Genomic DNA, 12,083 nt, shown 5'->3' with positions numbered 1-12,083 from the left:
TAGATCTTCAAATATGACAAAACCTATAGTATTCAGCACACCCAGTAATACTAAAGACCCAAAACATCTAAAAGAGACTGTTACCTTAAAGGAAAAAATGCAATGTCCATTTATGCCAATTAATTGCCTATTCCAGTGTATTTTAATATATAACAAGCAAAGGGAGTGATTAATAGAGCTAACTGGAGAACCTTTGACTAAATATAATCAAAATGTTGCAGGAAAGACATCTCCATTCTGACCATATAGAAACACCAAGATAAAAAACTTGACCTTTGAGTTGCAAGAGGGACATTTTGATATAATTCCATTTCAGCAAAACATTTAAAAGATTTTGCTTACTATGCCAGGACACAGAATAATAACAAACTTCAAAACTGTTGAGAAATGGAAATTCTTTCCTCCATGCCACTTTAATAGTTCATGTGTGTGCCATACAAGCATTTTTGGGGTCAACTGCTGAGAACCCCAAACTCTCATTGATGTAAATGGGACCTGGGGATAACCTGCTCTTCTCACGATCATTACTTATATTAGTGTGCTTTGGAAGGTTCCTGCTTTAATCGTGCCTGTCAAACTCCGAAAACAGCTTGCCAAACATATTATTAATAGTTTCTCAGTAGAAGTGCAGAAACTGTAGGGCTAGGGCTATGAATGAGGGAGTCCTTCATCAGTTTATCAAAAACACAATAATTTATCTCTAGGACACTGGAGACTGACATAATTTTGGCTGCTTCCAGCATCACAATGAGATGAAAATGTTAGTTTGGCATTTCTGAGATACTTCTCAGAATGAAAAACCAACCAACCCCCTGAAGGGGTTTTATTGCTATAGGTTAGACAACTGAATTTTAGCAACAAAAGGTTACAGCAGTTGAATAAGTTTCTTTACCACAGTATGATCCCACATATCCATTGCTGGATTTATTAGTCACAATGGATCATGAATTGGTTTTTTTTCCCCTCCCCTCTGATTTACCCAGGAGAACTGCCTGAATGCTGATGTCGTTGAACAGATTTATAAGAGAAATCCTATTCTCCGTTATACACATCATCCACTTCACTCACCGTTGCTGCCACTGCCATATGGGGACATCAATCTAAACTGTGAGTGTTTCAGGCTTGTAAACTCTTCCTCTTTACCCTGTTGTTACTTTCTGTACCCTGGGGAGTGTAATTTCAGTTCTTATCAGAAGATGTGTAAAGGCAGAGACCGAACTGGCTGGGGTAGTTAATCCCTTCAGCCACTTCCTCTGATTGTCTCTACTCCTTTGGCAGGTGGGTAGATGTGGAGCTATATGCACTGAAGTCCCCATTATTTTCCGTAATGACAATGCAGTAAAATCAGGCACTTGCCACTTCCAATAGACTTTGACAAGCAGTCCTGATGGTAGTCAGTACAGAATTCCTTTCCATTCCTTTGACTCAAATTGTGCATGGTGCTTTTAACTATGCTGAGTGAGACACTAGCCAACAACAGAGATGACTAATCCAGAGAGCATTTTCCTGTATTAAAAAGCAAGTTTCAGTAATTATGATAATAAGATATTTAACTTGTTTGTAGCTAGTCAAAACGTTAATCCCTTGGAAAAAACAATTACACATAGAAAGGAAAGTAAACAAAACTACAAGAATTCCTTACCTGATACTGTTCAGAGAGCAATAGACCTTTCAGCGGTATGGATTACAGAGTTAGAAGAAAAGCATCTGACTGTGTTTCATGGAACTCATCATTTTTGCCAAAACTTCATTTTGAAAAAAAGTCCCTTTAAATTTTTGTGTGTGTTATAAACAAATTTAACTTGAAGCTTCTTCAGAAAGTCAAATCAAATTCAAAGCTCTTTAATCAACATGCCGTATTTACTGATAAAATGTGTTTTAGGGGATATCAAAACATTTTCATTCTGACTCAAAATTAAACATAGATTTCAAAATAGCAATTATAGCAAACAGACAGCAAGTCTGCCTTTTTGTGAGACAAATTCTAGCTTCAGCACAGCTCTAAGTTGCTTTTGAAACAAAATGAGACATTTACAATCATATGGTCTAGCCTAGAATTTTACCGAGTGGCTCTTTCAGGAAGCCATAACTTCTAGTTCAGTTACAGCAACTCTCTTACATAATCTTCCTTTTATCTCTTTTTTTTTTCCTGCAGTGCTGAAAGACAAAGGCTACACAACTCTCCAGGATGAAGCCATCAAGATATTTAACTCTCTGCAGCAGTTAGAGTCTATGACTGATCCTATACCTATAATACAGGGTATTCTGCAAACAGGCCATGATTTACGACCACTTCGAGATGAGCTCTACTGTCAGCTCATCAAGCAGACTAACAAGGCACCAAACCCAGGGAGTGTAGGGAACCTGTATAGCTGGCAGATACTCACCTGCATGAGCTGCACTTTCCTGCCCAGCCGCAACATTGTCAAGTATCTGAAGTTCCATCTCAAACGGTGAGTTTTTGACAATACACATTCAGATATGGCCACACTACTTTACCAGGAAACAGCAGCAAATCTAATCCACTTCCTCAAACTGTTCTGTAACATCTAGTCTATTCTATAGGCCACAATACTCCTCTGGTTTTCATAAAACAATCAACAAACAACAATTCAAACATCTGTTTTTGATTAATTTTTGATTAACACTTTTAATTGACGTGTTTTCAAGGTTTTACAGTGTAGTTGTAATCCTTTTACAGCTCTTGCATAGTACTTGAGATCCAGGAATCTCAATGTCTTTTTCACACACTTCCAACCTACCTCTCATAGCACATGCTGCTTTATTTTACAGTTGAGGAGAGCATGGAAAATCTCCATGCTGCAAGTCATTCATATTTATGAAGTGTCATATTTGTGCAGGAGTTGCATGGTTGAGTGACTTACCCACATTGTCCTGTTCACATCCATTGAGTTTTTTTGCATGGGACTCACCAATACAAGCATCTGTTGGTACAACACAGCTCAAAGGAGTCTGCAGCAAAGCCAGGAATAGAAAGCAGAAGTCCTGACCCTCATCCCCGTTGTTGTAGCCAGTAACTTAGTATCTCTACTAACTGTCAGTTCTGCATAACTAGAGCACCCCTGGGGAAGACCAGGACAAATGGATAGAAACTCCTGGAAGGCTGCATCAGGCTTAATACCAGGAAAAACTCCTTCAGTCAGGGTGTCCAGACTGTGGAATAAACTCCTTCTAGAGGTGGTGCAGTCACCTACCCTTGTGGTTTTCAAGAGGAGACTGGACAGTCATGTCGCTGGGGTCACTTGACTCCAGTTTTCTTCCTGCCTAGAGTGAGGGGGCTAGACCCAGTGTTCTGCGTGGTCCCTTCCAGCCCCTAACAATCTATGAATAAATTAATAGTCAGGACTGATTTTTCTTGGGATTTTCATACTGTTTCTTTTCAGGGCAAGAAACTTGCTGAGGAAAACAGTGTGTGATCAAGGCATGTTCTCACTGCCAAAGATGTGATTTTATTACAATAGGGTAACACAGTAGTTATCTTGTTGTGAAATCCTAATGGAGACAAGGCATCTGTAGTATATATCATGATGTAGTTAGATGAGGTCATCATTATACTCTGGGCCCATGACTGCAGTCACTGACAGTAGCTTCTGTTAGGATTGCCCAGCAGTAGCAGTAAAGCTTTGGTGAGGCAATAGGTCAGTGTCCTGGTTCCAAGTCCTGGGGGTCATTTGACCAGGGAGTCCTCAGGGCTCCCTCAGAGCTTCCATTTTATCAGCTGGTGGTAACACACCATTTGTTTTGTAGGGTACGAGATCAGTTTCCAGGAACTGAAATGGAGAAATACGCCCTCTTCACGTACGAGTCTCTCAAAAAAACCAAATGCAGAGAGTTTGTGCCATCACGGGATGAAATAGAAGCCCTGATCAGCCGGCAGGAAATGACTTCTACAGTTTACTGTCACGGTGGTGGTTCCTGCAAAATCACAATCAATTCCCACACCACAGCTGGTGAGGTGAGAGGAAGTGTTAGTTGTAAAGCCTCCTAGGGACAAATGCTAAGTGTTTGGAGGGTATGCAGTAGTTTCAGCCAGTAATTCTCTCAGACTCTTGATGCATTAGGGAGTTTTGGGGTACAGATTGACCCACTAGATGGGAATTCTCAACGTCTTTCAGGAGAGGTGAGACTCTCACGTTTCTTCAGAGACATGCTGCTGGGTCCTCTGCTCAGGAAGCCATTTTCTGATTGGAGGGTCTGCCAACTGATGATTGGTAGCCAAACAACCCATTTTCAACCCCCAAAACAACCCCCAACTTGACTTAGGAGTGACTCCACTATGCTCTGGGGTCGGTAAGAACAGGTTGGTCACAAAGACTGGAAAACTTCAGTTGTAACGCTGAAATCTCAGAAACTTGATTGTGAGATAAATTTGGAATGGTTTTGCAGTGAGGTACTGTTATAATTAAATAACGTCTAGGGCTAAAGGAGGAGATATAGACTAGTATTTGGAGAAAACAGCTGTTGAATCTAACTAGATGGTATCTGCCATATTTTTATCCTAACGTAACTCTTAGCTCTTAATTTTCTTTTGTTTAACTTACCTACCCTCAAAAACTAACAACTTTTTTGTTATAGCATTAACAAAGTTTTTCATTAGGTTGTCGAAAAGCTAATTCGAGGCTTGGCTATGGAGGATAGCAGAAATATGTTTGCCTTGTTTGAACACAATGGAACTACTGATAAAGCAATTGAAAGCAGGACCATTGTGGCTGATGTCTTGGCAAAGTTTGAAAAGTGAGTGCATCTCTCCCTCAACTACTAGCAGCAATTAATAAAGAAACTTCCTAACATCAGCAGCAGGCTGAATTTTCTTCTTTTTATGACTCATTTGTGGTGAGGCAGCTACAGTCTACATGCTTTGTTTCTGAAACAACAGCATCTTTTCTTAGAAGAATTAATGAAGTGCTTGTAAACTCATGCTTAGATTTCCTCATTACAATTGACAGTGAAGTACAAATTTTTCATTGTTCATCAGTTTTGTATGTTCTTGTCTAATAAATTCCTTTTCCTTTCTGTCTTGTCACTACTGGCTCCCCTCTTCCACATTGCATCTACATCAGGCTTTTCTTCTCTAAAATGTCCCACCATTATTAACAGTGGTGCAGCTGTTTTGGTGGGAGAAATCATATATGCAGGGGTCCAGGCAGTCATTGCTGTTTGAATCACATATGTCATGTAACCTTTCTGAGAGTAAATGTACACAAGCTTTCCAACTGTTGTTACATTAGAAATGTAATGAAATATCATTAAAATGCAAATATAATTGCAGCACCTTCTAATGTAATCACTGCCTTTCAGCTGTTAACCAAGCTTAGGTCCCTGCCACGTTACACATAGTACACAATTAACTGCTTAATTGTGCAATAAATTTAGACCGACCACATGTGCAAAGTAATTATCACACAAGTAACTGGTGAATCACAAAATAAATTTAGACCAGCTACACATGCAAAGTAATTATCACGCCATAAAAATGTTCCTCTAGCTATAAAAAGAGCTAACCAGCTATGAGGCAAATGCTTGAAAATGCGTAACAACTTTATAGTGGTTTTCCATCCAGCTTCAATTTGTGGTCAGGACCCATGTTTTCTGGTGTTGGTGGTGTTTTTGTCACTTTTTTTTGTCCCGGGGATCAGTTCAGAATTTTGTTCGTTAGATTGGTGGTCTTTGCCTCAGATCTGAACCAACCACTAGAATTCCTGGAACTTCTTGAAGGCTGACTGCAAGATGCAGCCATGACAAGTCGTCCTTTTAAAGCAAATCCAAAATATTGGATGAAGTGCTGGATCTGCATGTTATAATGGCACAAGTCCAGAATAACTCCATTGACATCAGTATAGCTACTCCAGATCTATAATAAGTGTAACAAAGCTTTGCATGTCTTGTCAACATAAAACATAGTTTTGGTCACTCAGGTCTGCTCCATACATATGTTTCTAGGCTTGCTGTTGCTTCAGAAGTTGGGGATATGCCATGGAAGTTCTACTTCAAGCTTTACTGTTTCCTGGACACAGAAAATGTGCCAAAGGACAGCGTGGAATTTGCATTCATGTTTGAACAGGTAAGTAACTAGATATATTTTGCTTTGGAGAGGAGAGTCGGATATAGAGACAAGTTAACTTAGCCTGCCATTCAGTGTGGAAAAGAGTTTGTTCCCAGAGATACATGTTACCTTGCTAAGTCTTTGAGTCAAATTCAGAAGCAAGTCAGAAAGCTTGGACATGACACATTTCTAGCAATGTAACTTATATCAGTTTTATACAATGATGTAAATTCTAGCAGGACCCACAACAGGTGTCCAAGATTACAACTTGCAGGCAGTGGTTATTACAGCATCTTGCCACTGGGTGGCAGGGAACCACATAATAGTCTATTTGTCTGTATCTAAAAGCTCTCCCAAACTGGCTGACATTTAAATCTCTATATTTTCAACCTGATTATACACCAGAAGCAAGGAACTTCTGCCGGTGTAAAGCTGTATGTCCTGTGTCTGCTCGTTTACTCTGGTGTAAAGGCTGATTACATTGATGTAGTTGTGTTGTATCCAGAGATGGTTCAGTTGACACACTACTTTGACCTGATCTGTTTGAACATGTCCAGTAGCTTGGAGTTTTGCATTCCCCCAGTCAGAGATGATCTGAGCAGGGTGCGGGACCCAGGGCAAATCAGCTTGTGCGGGGCCCTGCCCTCAGATGCAAGGAAGCCAGCGGCAGATTTGGCAGCGGGCGGAGGAGAAGGGGTGCCTAACGGCCAAACGTAAAGCTGGCGGCTGTGCGGAATTGTTGTGCAGCTCCACCCGGCTTGGCGGAGCCCCCAAAGCACAGGCCCTAGGGCAGTCGCTTCAATTCCCCCCCTGCCCCCAGAGATGGCCCTTCCCCCAGTCTCCCAAACAGTTAGCAGAGTATAACTCTCAGGCCACATTTGAACCCGGCTCACTCAGGTTTAAGCTGGAGGAAGTTTACATACCAAAAGGTGAGGAGAAATGGTAACAGGAGCCAAAGGTGTTTACAGCTTCTCTGCACCCTTCATGTTACATGTCCTTTTCCCACCCCTCTTTCTTCTTGCTTTACATTCACATCTTCTACTTCCTCAGTATGCAAGTCGCACACCAGTTGAGATGCTCTGGGATTCCTGTAGGCTACACTTACTTGACTGGAAGAAACAATCCATACTTTGGACCAGGCCCTCAGCTACTTGGACTGGTGAAGTAGTTTCAGGGGAGCTGCCCCATTTAATGCAAGCTGAGAACAAAGCTGCCCTTTCCATTCACTTTTGATTGTAGCTCATCTTTACCACCTCTTCTTTTACATGTGCCTCACAAACATTTGTATTTTGTAGGCAGTCATGACACAAGCTGCCATGGGTGAGAAGCTGGTGGGGGAGGAATGTCTGCATTAAACTGTGTATAATTAAGAGAGCCCAAGAAACAGAAAATAAAAAACTGAAAGGAAATAATGCATCTCCAAGGAAACTTTTAAAACCCCCAAACCAACTTTTGACATCAAAACTGACACTGGCACGTGCAGGCAGCTCATTAGACCACAGTCCTTCCATTTTTCAGGATTACATTAGAGTTTAATAGGTTCTGTAATCAGACAGCCAAGGCTGCCTTCTCCCCACAACCCCATAACCAATAGATTACAATGATAAGTAGGAACCTGACTGATGAATATGATGTTCTTAGCCCAAAGTGGGGTTTATTATTGCAAAAATACCAACTGGTAAAAGCTAAATGGATTTGTGGTTGGAAATTAATTATAAAAATTCATATTGACAGAAGGTAGTTACTTTCCCTTGGTAATGAGCACTCCAATCTACCAGTACTACTTTGTGTTTGTATTTAATATGGCAGGTTTTGGTTGGAGGGAAGGGAATGAACCGTGGCATGATGTCAATGGCCAAGAGATATTTTCTATAGGCAGTTTTCTTCATCTAGCAACCACTTTAAAGTTGTGTCAAGACTGTTTCACCCCTATTTGAAGAATACCCGTCCCAAGAAGCTTCAATTTGGGGTGGGGCAAATCTAATTTCCTGGAAGTGGCCAGTGACTTGGGTTTCCTATTCACCATATTGTTACAGGTTTATATTTCTTGTCCCACTCATTTGGATTTATGATTCACACACTTCAAATAATTAAGAAGAAAATCCTTGAGATAATATAACCTATGAGAAAGAAACTCAAGTGCTGTCTTGAAATATCACATTGTACTACTGATCCAAACTGTAGGCAGGCATTTGTGTAGTTTGCAATTCAAATGAGTGCAACTGTACATAGAAGGCAGTCTCCTTGCAGAAGATGCTGCTTCAGTATTGCTTTGCTAACTGTTAGCACGCTGTATAGTCAATCAGGTGTTCTGTAACTTCACAAGAGCTGTCCTGTTTAGTCAGTTACTTATGCACCTTATTCCTGCACCATCCCTGTTTTATGCAACTTACTAATAATTTTCCATGTGGCACTGTATCAAATGCTTTGAAGTCCAGGTGGATAAGTTTTTCCATGCTTCTTTTATCTATGTAACCAGGTTTCTAAGATACCAGGTTAGTTTGGTTAATTCACGTTGCATACCATGCAGGTTTGAACTTCATCACTTCATCAATTTTTTTTAAAAAATCCTACTTAATTTGCACACTCACAAAGTCACCTCATTCATCTTTCCATCAGGCTCATGAAGCAGTAATCAGAGGACACTACCCTGCTCCTGAAGAAACCCTCCAAGTGCTTGCTGCCTTGCGACTCCAGTACCTACAAGGAGACTACTCCCTACATACAACCATCCCAGAAATAGAGGAAGTCTACCCCTTGCAAAGGTTGAAGTCTCGTATTACGTATTCTACTAAACACTTTACCCCAGTTGAGAGGATTGAGAGGAAACGGGCAAGCTTTCTTGAAGGAACACTGAGGAGGAGTTTCCGCAGTGGCTCTATCAGCAAACAGAAGATCGAGGAGGAACAGATGGTGGATATGTGGATCAGAGAGGAAGTCTCAGGTGCCAGAACTAGTATTCTTGACAAATGGAAAAAATTGCAGAGAATGAATCAAGAACAGGCTATGGCCAAGTACATGACTTTGATTAAGGAGTGGCCTGGCTATGGATCAACACTCTTTGATGTGGAGGTGAGGAAAACCCATTGGATACAGCCAGTGACCCATTTTAGTGTTGCCACTGTTCTGGCATAATGACTAGGCCCCCAGTGTATATTATTTAAAGGTATTGCTAATTTTTATGGGGAGAGAGAAGGATGACATAATATTGACCATCTAATTAAGAAATTCTCATTCTCATGCTTACTGCAAACATTGATATACAAGTCCTTTATTAATGCTGTAAAAGATCAGATAACTGTCTCCCTGAAAAGTAGGTGACATAAAGATTAGAAAACTTTGTATATAGTGTCATGTTAAACACATACTGCCTTTATGTGGTCTTTGACTGCTGTATTATGTGGTGGTGACTGGGTGCAAAGAAGAAGACAAGTGATTTTTCCAAGTTTTCTTTAACGTTCATTTATACTCTTTCACTAGTGCAAAGAAGGAGGCTTTCCACAAGAGTTGTGGTTGGGAGTCAGTGCTGATGCTGTTTCTGTCTACAAGCGTGAGGAAGGCAGGCCTTTAGAAGTGTTCCAGTATGAACATATTCTGTCCTTTGGTGCTCCACTTGCCAATACCTACAAGATTATAGTGGATGAGAGAGAGCTGCTTTTTGAAACCAGTGAGGTAAGGAAGAAGGATAAGACATTTTATTTTAAAAGTACTTTTAAAAATTCCATCTCCCCTTTTTCCAGCTAATACTTTTACCTTGTTCAAATAACATGTCATAGGCTTTTTCACCTACCCTCTTTAAGATCTAGAAGATCTGGGGATGTTAGAGCAAAAGTCCCTAATGCTTAGTTTATGTCACTTCAGTAGTGTTCTCTGACAGAGGCAGAAAGAAGAGGTAGAGAGAGAAAGAAGAGGAATAGGGCAGAAGCTAATAAGTGTTTGAGTACTTGTATTTGCTAATAACATGCTTTTTGTACGTGTTTAGATAATAAAAATTACTCACTCCTGTTTTGTGCACATAAATGCATTTACACATTAGATCATCACTAACAGCTTTGGGTTATTTGCACTCTCTTGACAGGTGGTTGACATCGCAAAGCTGATGAAAGCCTATATCAGTATGATTGTGAAAAAGCGCTACAGCACTTCTCGATCAGTGAGTAGTCATGGGAGTCAAAGCAGCTCTAGGTGAAAAAACAAAACCAGTCTCACTGTGCCTCAATACCAGAACATACCACAGCTGGCCTAAAAATACTGATCACATTTATAAGGCTAACCAAGAAGCAGACTTTCTAAGGGAGTTTCAACCACATTTTTTTAAGGACTCCTGTGTAAAACATCAACTTGAATAGTCACATACTAAAACTGTTGACTTCAAAACCTCCAAAGCTTTGTTGCCTTTAGTTGACATACTGTATGCCTTAAAACTTTAGTCTGCTGCCATCCAAGCAGTATGAAGTGCCTTAAGAAATTAAAACCAACTTGCATTGACCTAAATTGTGTTAAAGGGAATGTGCTTTCTTTTCAATTCAAAACACTGAGAAAACATGGAAGAGGAGTTTTATTCATCCACTATGCACTAACCTACTGTCCTGTTAAGTTTGTTGGGGGGAGAGAGAACTTTTATTGGAAGGCTGCTGGCAGCTTTCCTGATAGACTTTATTAACAATGTGTTTTGTTTCATGGATGTGTGTGCATGCACATGACCTGTATAAACAGTAATTTTATTCCATATTTCATGAGTCTTGGAAGCAAAGGGAATAATGATGTGCAATGGTGTAAACAGTCTCTGTACATTTTAATAGTTCAGAGTTTTATAGTTATTTCAGTTGTACTATTACTTTTTAAGCCAGTTTTAACAAGTAAAAATCCAGGATTTTCATACATTTCTGATTTACTATTACATTCATTCTACAATATATGTAGCAAGTTTGCATTCTGTACCTGCTGTATTATAAATTGTTCTGTAGCTAAGAAGCTATATTTATAGATTGCCCTAATATGAAAGTACAATTATCAATACAATGTTCAGTAATTTGTCTTCAGTTTTATGGTTAATGTTAAACTTTTTCTATTAAATACACTACCCTTGTAGAACTCTGATTGGATGCTCCAAAATAAACCAATCAGAAAAGGTGAGAGCCCTTCAAAGTTGAAATTAAACCAAGAAGAAAAAAAAGTTATATATAGTGAAACTATTCTATTGTTCCTCTTTATTTTACCCTTCTGCCTAAGGAAGGTTCTTGACAAAGCACATGTAAATAAATAAGTGCTATCAGCCAGCAGTAAAACTGCTGTGGGACTTTTATTTTTGTATGAAGAAGTTGTAATGTACTGTAAGGCAAAACATGGATCAATGATATCTTCTGTCTGGAGCAACAACAAAAAAATTGTATTAGCCCTTAATGACAACTTCAGCCTTGAAGAAATCTCACCTGTTTGCTCAAACAAAGTCCAGCAATAAAGTATCCTAGTTAGCATTTGTTGTTGCCCATTAATACTTTGTTGGGTTGTCTGGGGAGTGGGGGGAACTAGTAGTTGTCTTCCAGTTTTCTGGGGGCAAGGATAAGAGTACACTACAAACTGGATGATGGTATATACCTAGTGATATGTACAGTGATGATAGTATATATATGTTGTATATAGATTAGTATAGCTTCCAAATGTCATGCATCAGCTGAAACATTTTACAGCAAACAAAAGAGATTCATATAATACAAAGAATCCACAACCACCATGGATGAAGATGAGTCTTCAGGTGACATGGAAATGCTAACACCAATTGCTTTATTTCTGGGGACTCTTGCAATATGTAAAGACTCCCCAGAAACAAGGCAAGTAGATCCAAGTTACCCAACAAGCCAGTTATGCCTAGGGCAGCACTAACTCTCTGCCAGCCATTAAATGCTCCCAGCGATACACAGCACACATCTGGAGTCTTGTGAACACCTGACAGTGTGCTGCCATGGGAACTTCACCACAGGTTTCAAAGGCAGTGTCCTTTTCAGAAATGTTGGCATTT

General features: G+C 39.9%; 1 protein-coding gene across 5 annotated transcripts in view; it reads left to right on the top strand.

Moving 5' to 3' along the window:
• Nucleotides 1-11,541, top strand: part of MYO10 (myosin X) — a 325,103-nt gene extending 313,562 nt beyond the window's left edge. For all 5 annotated transcript variants that reach the window (XM_059728622.1, XM_059728626.1, XM_059728625.1 and 2 more), the window contains 8 exons: nt 984-1,107; nt 2,156-2,453; nt 3,769-3,976; nt 4,619-4,755; nt 5,962-6,082; nt 8,684-9,136; nt 9,545-9,736; nt 10,143-11,541. In XM_059728622.1, the coding sequence (XP_059584605.1) occupies nt 984-1,107; nt 2,156-2,453; nt 3,769-3,976; nt 4,619-4,755; nt 5,962-6,082; nt 8,684-9,136; nt 9,545-9,736; nt 10,143-10,253 (1,644 nt within the window). In that variant the 3' untranslated portion in view covers nt 10,254-11,541. The remainder of the gene's footprint in view (nt 1-983; nt 1,108-2,155; nt 2,454-3,768; nt 3,977-4,618; nt 4,756-5,961; nt 6,083-8,683; nt 9,137-9,544; nt 9,737-10,142) is intronic.
• The last annotated feature ends 542 nt before the right edge of the window (nt 11,542-12,083 follow it).

Source organism: Alligator mississippiensis, chromosome 5 (assembly GCF_030867095.1).
Source record: "Alligator mississippiensis isolate rAllMis1 chromosome 5, rAllMis1, whole genome shotgun sequence".
Lineage (NCBI taxonomy): Eukaryota > Metazoa > Chordata > Crocodylia > Alligatoridae > Alligator > Alligator mississippiensis.
Note: the sequence above shows the minus strand (reverse complement) of the source record. Positions and strands in the feature narration are given on the sequence as shown.